The sequence below is a fragment of the Zerene cesonia genome, chromosome 16 (assembly GCF_012273895.1).
Source record: "Zerene cesonia ecotype Mississippi chromosome 16, Zerene_cesonia_1.1, whole genome shotgun sequence".
NCBI lineage: Eukaryota > Metazoa > Arthropoda > Insecta > Lepidoptera > Pieridae > Zerene > Zerene cesonia.
In genome coordinates this window covers 4,567,767-4,584,100 of record NC_052117.1, presented here as the reverse complement: position 1 = coordinate 4,584,100, position 16,334 = coordinate 4,567,767, and the positions used below count along the sequence as shown (strand labels likewise).

Genomic DNA, 16,334 nt, shown 5'->3' with positions numbered 1-16,334 from the left:
GAAAATCGTTTTCCAAACTAAGAACCGCCCTAGACTACTGAATGGATTAAACTCACGTAGATATCTAACGAAGGGGGAGTTCGTTTACGGAACAACTTTTACGAAAGGAAAGCTACATTCGAGTTGGCGTTTGAAATGCTTGTGTGGAATATTAAATTGTTTAAGCGTTACCTTTGACGTTCCCTTCTGCTTTAGCCACGTACCGTGATAATTGCTGTTGCTTAATCTGCATAATACTACTTTGTTTAGCCCTCAATAGTGAAAATTGTTTAAGCGCTAGCAAAATATGGATACGAGAACGTTGTTTATAAACTTTGCGAGACAAACTAGAACGCAATAAAGTGCTTTAAACGTTACATGTACTTCCGCGTCTGACAGCGCACCAAAATAAATGGTTTCGTGCATTCAAACCGTGAAGAGTGAGCTGCCCGAAAATCTACACTTAGTTTACAATTTAAACTCGAGCATGAAATAAGTTGTACGCCTCAACCATTGTAGATGGCCTCAGGGATCTTAAAGGACAGTTTACACTTTCAATAAAGACTACGACTGCGCCAGTGGCGGCGACGCGATATTGCTTCCCGCTTAGCCCATTTCGAGTACTTACCGCGTTATAATATGCATTAAACTGCGCTAGCCGTGGCGTAAAGTTGTAGCAGCGCTCGAGGTGCCGGCAGACAATGAGAAATGAGCGTATGATGTTCCCGCAATGCGGGCCCCTGCCTCGCTTCATTCCATTTGTTTTATCACGCCTAAATCACTGTTGCCACACAACTTTGCGGAGGTTGATAAAAGTTTGACAGCAACTGTCATGTACACCCCCGTGTTTGTCAATGGGAGGGAGGCGAGGTATCAAAGACATTAAGAGTATTTAGAAGTTAACGAAGTTAATTAAATTCCTCGAGTTGACATCAACAGTGAGAGTCTAAGGGCGTCTTTGTTAACAAACATAATAATAATGTAAACGTATCGCGCAAAAACAGCTTGTGTTAACAATTATGAAACTTAATTATAGGGGCTGAATCAATTTATGTAGACATATATAGAAAACATAATTTATACGCGAGCAAAATAGAGAATCAACTTAAATAAACTAAGTTATGTTGAATGTACCCTCAAGCCTGCAGTATCAAATACACAACAAGGTTGATTAAGCTTTGAACGTGTATGATCCGAAGCTGTTATTAAAAACGATTTAAAATTCACAGTCAGCTCAACGTGGAGTGGTCTGCGGATATATCGTAGCCATGATGATATAATTACGTGAACTCGAAGTCACAAAACGCTTAGTCCTTTGAGGACTGGAATTTAGTTAGAGTTGGTGCATTGGCCAGACAGATTTAATAGCTTTTACTACGCATAAATGTCGAAAAGTTGAAACTGTCTTGTTCTTTTGCTATCATATTTACATTTGCATAATGTTGCATTTTGCTACTTTGTACTTCTCAGAATACTTTTTAAGTGCATCTGACAAAAGAATTTTTATTAAACAATGAATGCTTAACATTATAAATGTGAAAGTAACTTTGTCTGTATGTCTAACTCTTCTTCACGACTTAAGCGCTGATTCGATTATCATGGAATTTGGCACAGAGATACTTTGAGAACCGAGAAAAACATTGGATAGTTTTTGGCCCAAAAATCTCACGGGAACAAGAACTATGCAGGTAAAACTCCAAGACTCTCTATTATTTCATTTGACAACGCAGGCGAGGCCGCTAACCGTTAGTTCACATATAAAACACAAAACCAAGTGAGTAATATGGCATAGGAGGTAAAATTATTAAAATTGACATGTGCGAAAAACCATATTAACATAGATATTATGTGGAAGAAAAGTCGTTTGTACCTATACTGTGATGGTACTTAAAGCAATTTTATATCGCAATATATTTACTGCCATGCCCATAAAAAGTTTTCTTTGCATAAGTATTAACGGCCTCATAATTATTTACAACACTCGTATCGTATATGTAATAACGATACACTGTGATATTGCTCTTAAAGTATCGGAAAGCCATTTGCGTAAGTGCATGAAGTCAAAGTTTTGCCGTAAACATGAATTGCGATCAAAGCAAAATGATATGTGAAGGTGGTACATTAACTGTAACATCAAAATGTGTTGGCAAACTCTTGAAATATCCAATACTTATTATTCTCGTTATTTATATAAATGGAACAGTTCAAATATTTGAAACCTGAATCGTTAAATGGAACGATCGGCGGTTTACGTCAATGTTTTGTACAAGACTTGTACAGTATTACATTTTTTCGTAATGTGTATATATTTCACTCTTATTATTCTTGTTAAGTTTTTCATAACTTTCACATTTTTATATTTATAAATATTGAATGTACATTTAAGAATTCATTTGCGGTAAAATCACAACAATGCATGTTTATTTCCAATGATATTTAACTGGATACTCTAATCGAATAGTGTGGTGTTTATCATAACATCGTGTGTTACCACACATTTTATTAAAATATTAATAGAACAGCAATCTCGTAAAAATCTATTTCATATAGTAGATGTTCTTGGTGCAGTATAGCTTCAGGCTTCATCGATGCATTGGCTCCAGGACGAAAATGAACAATATTTATTGCTCAGAGCTAGAGCGGAAATTCCTAAGTAATTTATAGTTCAGCGCTACCTTAGCTTACATTGTGTCCACTATTTTGAGTTAGCTCGTAGCTTTGAGGTTTTCCTGAGATATTCGATAGTGTTCATGAATGATAGCTGGGAAGCAGCTACACGTGATGCCTGTAAATTTTGTATAACGTCTTATATTCTGTTTACTTGGACAATGTAGTTACAGTGTCGGTACATCTTCGATTGAGTTAGTGATATAGTATTATATTCTTGATCCAAACTATAGGAAGATATAGTCTTCTTGAGATGACATACGGTATGTTTTTTATATAAAATTCGAACGATAACTTTAATCCCAGTTTGAATTTATGCTTCTTATGTTAATCAATACTGCTCCTATTGAATAAAAACGATTAAATCGAGGTCCATCATTAAAATTGAGAGTATTTCAGACAGCCATGTTATTAATAACTGCAGATTTGTATATTCAGGAATTATTCAAAACTGTTAAATTTAATATAATTTAATGGAAGTCAGAAATTCAAATGAACAAATTGGAGCCGTCGAGCTTAGCGGTCTATTTACAAAAGGATTGCCCCTTCGCACAAACACGAAGCAATTAGTTATACCCATAATTAGCATTCAAATCGCGTCCACTGAGAATAAACATTGATTTTTTATATACCAAAACTGGAGGGAGGGCCTGTCGGGAACAGGATTTAGAATACTAATGTGTTCACTTTTGAACGGTTTTTCGCGCCCCGATAAAAGTACCCAACGTTTTTTGCATAAAACATCTCATCAAAGGATTGCTTAGCTACCAGTGTATATTGAATATCAAAAGGTACGGGAAAGTTTCCGAAGGTGGCGCGGTCGCGGCATCCCTAATGCCACGGCCACCGTGAATGCCTCCTTTAAAAATACACCTTTGATACGTGTTCAGAATAACCGACCGCTTAATACAAAATACAAAATAACGAGACACCTACAACCCTTCTCTAATATAAAATTCTATGAGGAAAATATTTTTTACTCCTTGGATATGTATACAATCTCGTACGAAATTGTTTGACTTCATATTCACTAGCTATAAATGAAGCTCATTTTAAAGAAAAACTAATTTTCATCAAGTTTTTATTATGTTGCCCATGTCATTTATCATTCTCAAAAACCATCAAATCTTATATAAGCAAGAATATACGTGATGTATTGAAAATACGTTCTCTAATTCTGTAATAAATCGTGTTCACAAGTATGTCTAATTTTAATGTAGGTCACAAAGCACCTAAAAGTATCGATTTCTGTGATTGCTTTTCAGTCCTTGAATATTGAATGTAGAAGCCTTGAAACTTATAACAATACAGTGTCAGCCAATACATGTTATTAGCTGGCCTTTGAAGTTATTTATCAGAAACGAAAATAGTCTTAAATACATCAATAGCTCAGCAATAGACACATAAAATTTCTAACGTTTCTCATAAAAGTAGCTCGAGAGCTCGCTGGCAAACGTTTAAAAGCCGCGTTCTTCGATTTACGGCATCTATAAAATACATATTGCGATCCCTGATAAAAGTCCGCGCCGAATTTGTTCATATTGTCAGATTTATTTGCTCGATATTTATTTGCTACGGTTTACGTAAAGAATTAAGAAATTACACTTTGTAATACATTTCACCAGTAAAAGTTTTATCACTTACATAATTAAAATGCTTCTTTAGTTTAAAATGTCGGAAAGAAGAAAAGGAAACATAATAAAATATAGAAGATACACAGTCATAATCGCGTAACTTGCATAGCAATATAAATTATCAGTAACAAAAGTTTCCCTCAATTTTACATACGCGTAAATGCGACGTTTCCAATAATCGTAAGTTAAAAGTCGGCCGATTCGATTGGTTACCGAGTTTTTTATGAAAAGCAATAAAGATGTTAGAGCTACTTTGTGTTTGAGAATTTATACCACTCGGAGGATAAAACTTATATTGTTCCGGAGATCGCAAAAAAGTTTTCACTTAGGCTTGTCGGAGCAAAATCTTTATTGGATTGTGGGGTAATTCCTTATATACCACCTCCGGAGGGTTGTGATCATTGAGTAAGAAAATATGGAAATATAATTACAAAATGTGGCAACCCTTATCCTTATCCTTAATTTAATTAAGTGACAAGATTCGAAAATAAGGTTGGACACATTAATTCGGCGATTGAAATTATCTCAACAAAAATATAAAAATATCATTATATTTATTAGGTAATGAAAGATTTGCCACAGGGTTATTTAATGTCTTAATAAGCTTAAGAAGATAATTTAAGGAATTACTTACCCTATTTTTAAATATGAAATTATATGTAAATGCTGGAGTTATAAATTTCATATCAACAAAACAGAATTTTGTAGATTTGTCACGGGACAATTTTATTCTTTTATTATTCAATATTATACGTTTACTATAACTATTTATACGTGTTTGTGTTACACCACGTCTGTTTAACTATTAAAATAAAATGTACCCAATTTGTTCTGTTCTTCATTTGTTCTCCTTACAGGCTCCACGGGGATTGACCGGTTCGATTAGACCAATGCGTTTAATTATTTTGCTAGTCCCAATCGTGATCAGAATTAATGACTATAACTACGTTTATTTATAAGCCTCCATGTTGGACGGATTACCAGCGTCTGCAATGCTTTAACCTAATTAAATATTTGATAGTGCGCCGGGAATTATAGTGCTCTCTTAAAATATATATCATTATTCTTTGAAGTCATATTATGTGGTTTTATTAAAAGAGCGTTCTGTTAATATGTACATTCGCAATATTTTATTATAACTTTTAGGTGTATGTTATCTAACGTGTGATGCGTCGTCTGTATGTTAAGCTACAAAACTGTTAAATTGAAGATAACGCAGTTTTCTTAAAAATCAAAAATTTATATAAATCAAACAATTTTTTTAAGTACCATCAAGAAGCAAGACGAAAGCAACCTTATTGAAACATAACATTAAATAAGTTTACAATTATAACCATATTGTATTTTATGACAAATATTGCATCGGAACGCTGATAACAAATAGGCAAAAAGTAATTTCAACTCGTCTTTACCCCTAACATTACGTGACGTCACGTCTTAAAGCTTAAAGCGTGTTACGAGGTTGCCATAAACAGATTTCAGTTTGGCCCTGTACCTCCCTATTTGCTTGCCGGATTCCGTGAATGCTTTCTCTTGTACTTGCTATTATCGCATCAACTTGAAATACTGTCAAAATTTAAAAGCCGCTAATGTATGTTGTGAGGCACAGACCGCGGTAATGTGTGTATGTGTTTACTGTTTCTATAACTTTCGGCGAATAGTTTGTTTGCATACAAATGTTTATATGGAATGACAGCACTAAACTATTCGCTTAATTTTTCTCACCATTGTTAAGAGTATTATTCCTCAAATTTATAGTAACATATCTTTATTTACAGTCAGTATTAAGGTTGAGATTTGATTATATTTCGTCTAACCCCAAAGTGATACTAATATTTATTTATGATATAAATTGTTCATGTTATACTACAAATACTGTTTAAATATACTCTGTATAAAAATAAGTATACATTTCGTACATGAACCTTGAACTAATAGAAATTCCAATACCGCTTACATATTATTTCCGTAATGATGGCAGTTTCTATAACGCAACCTCTACGCTGGCACGATTGCCCTAAATTTAGTTCTCATTATCTTTATTATACCTTTGATGTTAATCACAGTAGGCTTTATTGCATCAAATGACATAGGTATTAAATAGCTTGGCCCTTTTAATAAAAGTAGATTAATACGTGGCGTGTCGAGTTGTGTATGTAGGAATTAAAAACCTTTTTAACGAATAAGAATCGGAACCTGTTCATTACATAAAATTTTATTTTTTAGTGTATCCAGTACATATGTAAAAGAGAGTTTAAACTTATTCTCATAAACTGTAATAGAAATAAGTTCGAGAAACTATTGTATCGCAAAACAATATCCAATTATAATTAATTTTGATTAATACGTGTCGGTTGTATGATATAATTTAGAATAGTTTTATGTATATATCACGTATTGAAGCTTCAAAGGTAATTTAATTATAATGTTATAATCAACTGTAAAGTAAATACCAAATAGCTCTCCTATTTCAATGTCAAATCATCGTAATTGCTTTACGCTCTCGTTTTCGTAAACATGGAATACATCAAGAATTCTTATTGTGTGGGAAACGGTAACAAACTGTAATTATATTCCATCAAAGGCCTTAGGAATTGCGTACATTAACATCCACATGTAAGGCTTTGTACACACTGTAATGGAAGCAAATCCATGCTTTTTGAAGGTGTATTGTCACTATAATTGTGTGACGAACAAGTAATAATTTAATAAAATACAAATAGCTTCAAAATAAACCATTGACGTATTAGCTTAAATATAAAAGTGATGAAACCTAGTATTTTACCTGGTCTGCATCTTATCAGTTTAAAATTCTTTTGAGTTCATTGTAGAATATTACACTTAAAAAGTAAAGAAAGTAAATATCATCACAAGGCTGTAAACAAACCCTTAGTGGGTTCATGCTATATTCATCGTACATAATTATCCACGCCTGTTTACGTCAATCAGGTGCTACGCATGTGTCGCGAAAACTAATGGCCTGTAATGGCTGGATACAATATTTAATGAAACCGCGTGATAGGAATTACAGTCATATTAATATACTTCATTTAAACCAATAATTATTCAAATTGTTTTACACTCTTTCTAATTACTCGGCTGTACTCGAATTACATCTTCATATATTATCAGAAATATCAAGGAATATTGAAACAAGTTGATTCCGTAGCTACAAATATAATTTCGGGTACCCTAACAATGCGGACTCGGTCGCAATGACGCACAACGCACCGTCTGCAACACGTACCATCTATGTTATAACCCAGTTAGGTAATTTTGGTACATGCCTTAATCCAATTAGCTATTAAGATCCGTGGTCCGAATATTAATTCGCTCGTGAATTGGTTCGTTTTGAAAGGAAACTTGTGACCTTATGTACAAAGGTTTAACGAAATATCCGACGGTCACGTGCGAAATCTGATTGTGTACAATTCTATTTATAACGATTTTGCTTACTTGCGTCTATAGTTTTGTCTTGTACTGTTACGAAAACAAAGTACATAATATTAGATTTGGTAACCTGATAGTGGATTGAAGTAAATTGATTTTTCGTTCACTTATTTTAACAGAATGTAGATTAAAAAGATGTTTAAAAAGGGCCTTTAAGAAAAATAAAATGGTTAAAGCGAAAGTTCACGGCCTGTCACCGACGACGACTCAAATTAATTGAGGCGTCGCTCGAAGCGCCATTGTAATTTATCATTTTATTAGACAAGCTGTTTATTAATGCACACAGTTTTGATTTGGTGAATTATTACCATGCCAAGATAGATTGCGTTATCAAACTTTATTACTTCCACTTTGTAGCCATTTTTTGATAGGCGGGTTTGACGAAATTCTTTTTTAAGTATGAAGATGTTATTTAAAAAAAACATAACGAGAAATATCCATATTTTTGGCCTCACTTAAACAAAGAATAACAAGAAAGTCAAATAATCAACACAATAAACAGAGAACCCCTAGACCTTCGCTAATTGATCCCTGAACGTAACGAACCATTATAATTTCTCCTTATGGCTAGACGTTGCCGGCACAATTAACGAAAACCTAATTACAAAGGAGCCCGACTTTATGGACAATATAAAAATAAAATATTGCTGTGTATGGAAGTTTACTTTCCCAATTTACGGGTTGAAAAGCCTTTTGTGTTGCTTCAAATCTTTGAAAAGAGGCCAAATATTTTATTTCGAGTGACAAAAGGCAGACAGTGGGCATAACTGGTTCGTATTATTTAATAACAATTTCACTCACATATGCTCCAATTTGAATATTGAAAGTTTCTCGTATCCAATATATATTTGATTGTTACAGATGAAGGCAAAATTCATAAAATCGTTCAGTGGACTCGGAACGGTGACAGCCAGTCAGCTTTACTTGACATATTCGACGTTACTCCTGGTGAACCTATTCAGGTATGTAGTGCGCATAAACTGCAAGTTTTACACTTCGCATATTGGCACGAGAGTAATTTGCTCGTGAATAGAATACTGAAATTGAATAGAATAAAACATTTAACACACTCTTTTCTATACAAAAGAAGACTGCATATCTTTTTGGTGTTAATTTATTTCAAATTTATTACAGTTGCATTGCAAATTAACTTGAAATTACTGACATATCTTTTCTTTTAAACGACTTGTTAGCAGGATCACTTAACACGTGGCCATAAAGCGGTAACCTTTAGTTTACCTTTTATAGTTCAATAAGATCTACATCTACGAATTTTCGTAGGCAATGGCACTGTCGCGCACGCACGGCTCCCTCTACGCGGCGTCAGATCGGCGAGTGCTACAGCTACGTCTGGCGCTGTGCGCGCGCCGCTACGACGCGTGCGTGCGGTGCGCGCGCGACCCCTATTGCGGGTGGGACCGAGACGCAGGCGTTTGTAGAGAATACATGCCGGGGTGAGTTGTGAATTATGCTATAATTATACGCGCTTTACTGTTGTTGTTGATACATGAACTGCTAGTTGTTATCCGCAATAAATTTATAACATAGAGTGAATACATGCAATAGTATGTAATGATTTTAAGTGTATTGTATATCGACACTTTGGGTACTTGCATAATAATTTTATGTATGTGAATTATTTATTCATTAGCTTAATTCAATTGGATAGAAGAATTTGAATTACTATTACTACTAATTAATACCTACTATTAATTAATAGAAGACAATAATTGCTAAGGATATTTGTATTCACTTAGTGTAATATTTCAAAAAACTAATTTTATCAATGCTTAACATTTCCCAACTAAATTTACTCGAATCTGAATAAAATTGAAATTTTACAAACTGATATATTGAACATGTAACGAAGTTTCTAGATGCTATCAAATGCGTTGTTTGAAAGCGTATTGATTGTAATAATTAATGTTCACCGTTATGTTTTTATTGCCGTACCCACTATCCAACATCAGTGTCCATACTTTATTATCATCGAATGCATAGCTTTCAAATTTAATAACCCAGTGCTATTAACTAAGTTTCAGTCGATGCGTTCGATAACGTTAAATCGATTCTTAATAATACCCTGCGCGGCCATTGTGTATCAAATAATCACACGAGAACAAACAACTCAAATTTCAAATATAACTTTCATTTTAGACTATCAAAAACCCCTGTATGTTCAACCGAAGTCAATGATAATCAACAATCAGCTATTGACAATTTTCTCAATGTAAATGGCATTATATTAAATGGATATTGAGCTAGGCTAATTTAACATACATCATGATGACAGTGTATGATTATAATTGCCTTCTGTGTTTGTTATAATTACGTCAATTGTTTTTGACAATACCTACCTTAACCTACCTTTATTAAAGTATCGGAGAACAAACTGCATTAAAAAAATAAAATTATTTATTGAACGTTTAGCATTAGGTTTACAATTTACAATAATTTATTGATCTATAAGTATTCATAGAAAGCGTCTTACAATAACCAGGTTGATACAAGACGTAGCTAATGAAACGGCTGACATCTGCGACTCGTCCATATCACGAAAGAGCGTATCAGCGACGTGGGGCCAGAGCCTCCACCTGGGCAGCTTCGTGAAGATGCCAGAAGTGCTGCAACCGAGAGCGGTGTCCTGGTACCACTATTCGCGAGAGAAAGGACGGCATCCAATCACATTTAAGTGAGTTTTATTTATAAGAATTCACATTGCAATTATGGATATAGGTTATGATAGAACGTTGTTAAACTAATGAGTTTTTTCTTCTTGATAACTTTATATTCTCTACGATATTCTTAAGAAATTCATTTTTACATTAGGAGCTATAAATATAAAATAGCATTCGTTGTATTAAGTGGCATATACGAGATTCAATGCCTTCAATACATTCGTTTAAAAAGAAAGCAAACAAAAACAAACATGATATTCCCAAAATTATTTATTTAACTCTTCATGAAGATTGTACATAGAAGGAAACTTAAATATAATAATGACGATTATAATAAAGTGTACAATTTGTTTGGCGGCCTTATCACTTAGAAGTGATCTCCTCCAGGCAACCACGGTAAAAGGTAACGAGCATACTGCTAAACTATAAGCGGGACGAGAAACAGATACTTTTAAAAATTTAAATTACTATTTTTTTATACGCATACTAATCTTTGAACGCTGTGCTTAGCAGTACAGTCCCTATTAATATCAAATATACAAAATAACTCAATCAGTGCGTCTGTCTCTTCGTCACGCCATAACCACTAAACCGATGTAGATGAAATTTAATAAAGATATTATTTGAGCCCCGATTAAGAACATACACGACCGGGAAACTACGAAAAGGTACAATTCCTCTGGATACGCGGACGAAACCGCGGTCGCTAGTATGCAGTATACCACAAACATATGGCATTCCAACCTGCGGGGTGCAGTGTACACGCGTGCAACAAGATTAATTAAAGTGTTTCCAAATCCACTTCTATCTACTTCCGTGGGCATAATTAAAACTCGGGGGAAACGTTTGTATCGCTTTCCCTTCTCTCGTTTATGCCTTTTAAACTGTTTTTAAATCCTTCACGCGGCCGTGGTTAATTGTTTTTTTAACATGGCTTTTTAGTCTTATTTCTTATTTTATTTATTTAGTTGTACTTAGTGTAGTGAATGTATATCGCTGTGAAGTATATTCAACCGATTTAAAGAAACGAGGTTATCAATTCGACTGTTTTTTGTGTGTTTGTTACTTCATAAGTCTTTACGAGGTGAACCGACTTTTATGATGAGCCTTTTAATTTTTTGGTAAAAATAATTACTGTTCTAATAAATATTTAGTATACATCTTTTGCATTTAAGTCAACACTTAATGTATTTTACATATCGACAAAAATAATAATGATAAAGATGATATTCATAATAAATGACAAAAGCCTTAAAGCAAGAAAAGAATATTCGAATTCAAACCTTACTCCCATAGTATTAAAATCGATTTTGAATTTTCAGTAAACCAGAGAAATATATAGAGACGTCAGAACATGGGCTACTCATAATATCTGTGAACGAGGCAGACGCAGGGCGCTACGACTGCTGGCTGGGCGGCTCTCTGCTGTGTTCTTACAATATAACTGTTGATACACACAGGTAAATAAAACAATCTTTATCCCTATCAATATTGTTACTGCGAAAGTTATTCTGTCTGTCTTATCTTCACGCCTTAACCACTGCACCGATATGGATAAATTTTGGTATGGAGATAATTTGAGGCAAATTCGAGACGGACATAAGTAGGATTATTTTTATCCGGAAATCTCACGCAAATGGGAACTATGCTGGTAAAATCCCGTGACTGTCTATGATCTTTGACTATGCGAGCGAAGCCGCGGGCGGAAAGCTAGTAAAAATTTTATAGGCTCAGCATTACTAACTGTACTTATGAAATTATATCTTAGTGTATATTTGTGAGGCTTTTTGGCCGTTTGGCCGTGGCCAAATTAAATTGTATCTAAAATATAAAAATAAAAAAGGCTTAAACTTTAACATTAAATTCAATTTATATTTTTGCATTCAATTGGTTGACAAAAAGCTTAATTTTGTTTATGTTACCTGTATTATATATCAATGAGAAATGAGAAAAAAATAGAACAAAAATATTATAATTGTAGTAATAATTTATACCCAATTTGCATAAAAGCAATTTCTATTTGCAGAAACGTCATTAATATAATGCACATAAATTATGCGCAATGCAATGAAACGTTTATTTTGGCTAATTTTATTGTTTAAAATCATTCTCCATTAGTGGTTGCTATTTAACCGATTTAAGTTTGTTTCGCTATATTTTTTTTGCTGGAGACACATTTTCTATTGTTTCAATCAAACCTAGGAATACCTTATTCATTGCAATATATTTGAAACTACAATTAATTTGAAACTCACATGAACACAGGCAAATGCTATTTCATATACTTATGTGGACATATTTGTTGTGAGCTTATTATTTTAACAGTTGTTGGACTTTAGAAAGACGTTGTTTTCACTATAATATAAATATGGACTATACATTTTCATACAATTGCAATACAACATTTTCTATTAACTTTTAATAATGTTATGTATATCGGGTAAGCACGCTTAATGAATATTTATTGCAGATGTTCACCACCTGAGAAAAGCAACGAGTATCAGAAGATTTATTCAAACTGGTGTCACGAGTTTGAAAAATATAAAACCGCAATGAAAACGTGGGAAAGAAAACAAGAGGTAAGTTTCAAGTACTTAGATAAACGTAGTTTTTAAGGTAAGCTGCTTTTCTTCACAAATCTGTATCTGTAGCGTACTCAGTGTTTTATTTGATATTTTCAACTTTTAAGTATGATTGTACTATGTATAAACATAATGCTTGCGAAATATCTATTTTAAGTAATTCTTTACGTATTTAAAGTGTAATAATAATTTTCTTTTTCAGCAATGCGCGCGACAAAACGACTCCAATCAAAACACACATCCGAATGAGATTGTGTGATAGCTTCTAAACATCGCCTATCTCATGTTCCAGTCCGTCACCCACTACGGTTCAATCCCCGTACCTTACGTGTCTGCCGCTCTCAAATATTTAAATGTGTTCACATAAAACAGTTTAATTCCATCAATAACAGAAGACGGACATTGAGAACTCATAAACTTCGTAAAGCTCAAAGTGTACACGACTGTACCGCAATATTTTTTCATAATGACAATTGATAAAAATGCCGTTACCGTGTAACATCAAGACAATAAGTGTTTTTCGTTTCCCTGCATAGAAATCGTGCAACATTTCATCATCGAACATGAGAAGGTGATAAAAATTCAAAATTTTTACGGACAATTTTAAAAATGGAACGAAGAGTTCCACAAAGCTTGTTGGTGATGGCGTGTAAAGTTTAAACATAAATTTCATGTTGTAAGTACGCTTCGTTAAGAGAGTAGTAAAATTGTTAGTATTTTGAAATTTTCGTACTCGTGTGGTCGACGTGCCGCGCTTCAACTGCCTAATGTGTGTACGTGGTAGTTAAACGATCCTATTACTTTAAGTTATTTATATTTTGTCCTTTGTTGCATTTATTATTTTAGTTAATGTGCTGTATTTTCAGTACAAGTGTTTTTTTAAAGACTAGAAAAATATCGGTAAAAAATTGCAAGTATAGGGATATTTAGAGATTTGCTAATAATTATTATTATTGTATCATCAGAACAGCACGTTAACAAAGACTCAACAACACGACGGATGAATTTTGATCCTATTTGTAATTAAGTTTGTTAAAAGGATCAAAACTCGTTGCCTTTTAACTAATGAAGGAATACGTATAGCTGTTCTGTAATTTGAAATCTCCGAGGGTTGTGGGAGGGTCTGCCTCATTATTTTTCCCCTTATTCGTGTAAATAGTTACCTAATTTCTCTATCTACTTGTAAGTGTACGTATAGAATGCACGTCCCTATATAATAATATATTTTAAGCCTGTGATATATAAGAAATCGTATAAAATTAAGTGTTTATTGGAATGCAATAATGGCAAATAAACTTGTTTAGACTATGCAATTATTGAAATGCCATGTTTATGTATGGAATAGAAGAAATTTCCATGTAGATTTTGATTTTATAATTTTGAAACAAGTATATTTAAATTTTTTATAACTCAGGCGAACTATTGTATAGTCTATGCCAAGTTTTAAAGATATGTATTGTATAAGAAATTGAAATTTTATATTAAAAATAAACTTAATACAATAATTCATAAAATTCAAAACATTCACTGCCATATTATATTGTACACATATTATATTATAAGATTTTGTTTTTTTTTTGTAAAAGATCAATACTCGATGGAGACGACAATTCCACAATAAATGTATCACCACCAATTCTAGTTAATACCATAACACGTAGCATTTTGATGCAATAAAAATTGTGTCGTCAAAATAAAACATATATAATTGTCATAATAATTAATCAGAATAAAATAGACAAAGAACATAAATCAACATATACGTTTTTGTGGCTTTGTGACGGGACAAGAACTTCATTAATATAGTCATTTACACGTTTTGTATAAAATTCTGAAAACAAAAATCACCTTTTCTGGCTATTTCATGCATTTAATCGATTTTCACTATGTAGACTAGGAACATAATTACGTATACGTAGTTTCATTGGTTGCTTTATTGTCTTCTCCATCTAGTTAAATGATTTCTTAATTCTTTTCTCTAAATCAATCAAGTGAATGTTATGTTAAAATATGAAATCTTCGTCAAACAAATATTTTATAACAAAATGAACACATCAGCAATAAATTATGACTAAATATAAAGGCTTGCTCACTGAATATACATAGTGTATCGGGACACGCGTAGTTATTCATTTTATTCAATATCATTTAGCGCCAAGCTTTCTTCAAAATATATAAAGCGTGATTAGTGACATTTTCACTATTGTGAACGCTTCTTTTGTGATTGTTTAGCGAGTAATTACGCCGAAGCTGCGTGTGTCCCGGTATAAAATTTATACTATATATTTACTTATGTATAAATGTTAGTATATGAATGTAGACGGTGTTTTAGAGGATAATTCTGCATATTTTTGTACAAAGAAATTTGATCTTAAAGTCGACCTAGATGATTCGTAATAAATATAACAATATCATCCTCACTGGTACCTTTTCGATACTTCGATTCCATATCATAAAGTACTAATTAAGAGCTTGTAATATACTATTGTACTTACACCATTACTATTTATAAATAGCTATTGAATTTGAATGACAAAAACGTTTTATAAAATTGTAAAAATATTTTTTCTAGAGATTTATTACGAACGCCATAGATGAATATATTGTTCTTTCTAAATCTACTCTCATTTCCTTAATCTCTTCACAGCTCATTTTCTTAAAACTCAAACATTGAAACCGGCCATTTTGAAATGTATTTTAATATTCAGTACTCATTTTCATTAAAGTAATTAGTTTCACGTACCGAAACTATTCTTATTGACGTTAAGGTTAGGTGATTAGGTGCTTAAAAATATATTATTTTATTTTAGCAAATTACATTATATAATATTTTCAAATCTTTCATATCATAATGTACATACATTGATCAAAATAGATATAATAATAGAAATAAATCTGAGCTTTTTAAATTATGTATCACTTAAGATTCGGTACTTAAGTATTTTAGTGATTTTAAAACTAAAGATATTCCGACTGGGATAATCTTGCGCAATAATTATAGCTAAATACTTACTATCTGTACTAATCGAATAGTTCTGTAAATTTCACATGTTACTATACTGTATTAAGATAAAATTCAAAAGTAGTTTAAGATTTTATATAATAAATCTATGAAATGTATCTTGCAGTTTGAGTTTTATTTAAAAACCTTAACGACGAGAAACTAAAGAAAATTCAGTCCTCAAAGGTAGTAAAAATCATTGACTCACTCTTGTCTGTCAAAATTTAATGGAATTTGTCTATACCTACTTATATTCTCTTCATTAACCAAATTTATGATTAAATATAAAGAAAAAAGGAAGAGAAATATTTACTTTAATATAAATCAAACAATAAAAATACAC

General features: G+C 32.6%; 1 protein-coding gene across 2 annotated transcripts in view; it reads left to right on the top strand.

Moving 5' to 3' along the window:
• Positions 1 to 16,102, top strand: part of LOC119832751 (semaphorin-2A-like) — a 511,596-nt gene extending 495,494 nt beyond the window's left edge. For both annotated transcript variants that reach the window (XM_038356484.1, XM_038356483.1), the window contains 6 exons: positions 8,592 to 8,692; positions 9,012 to 9,184; positions 10,231 to 10,422; positions 11,731 to 11,868; positions 12,879 to 12,987; positions 13,193 to 16,102. In XM_038356484.1, coding sequence (XP_038212412.1) covers positions 8,592 to 8,692; positions 9,012 to 9,184; positions 10,231 to 10,422; positions 11,731 to 11,868; positions 12,879 to 12,987; positions 13,193 to 13,249 — 770 coding nt within the window. In that variant the 3' untranslated portion in view covers positions 13,250 to 16,102. The remainder of the gene's footprint in view (positions 1 to 8,591; positions 8,693 to 9,011; positions 9,185 to 10,230; positions 10,423 to 11,730; positions 11,869 to 12,878; positions 12,988 to 13,192) is intronic.
• The last annotated feature ends 232 nt before the right edge of the window (positions 16,103 to 16,334 follow it).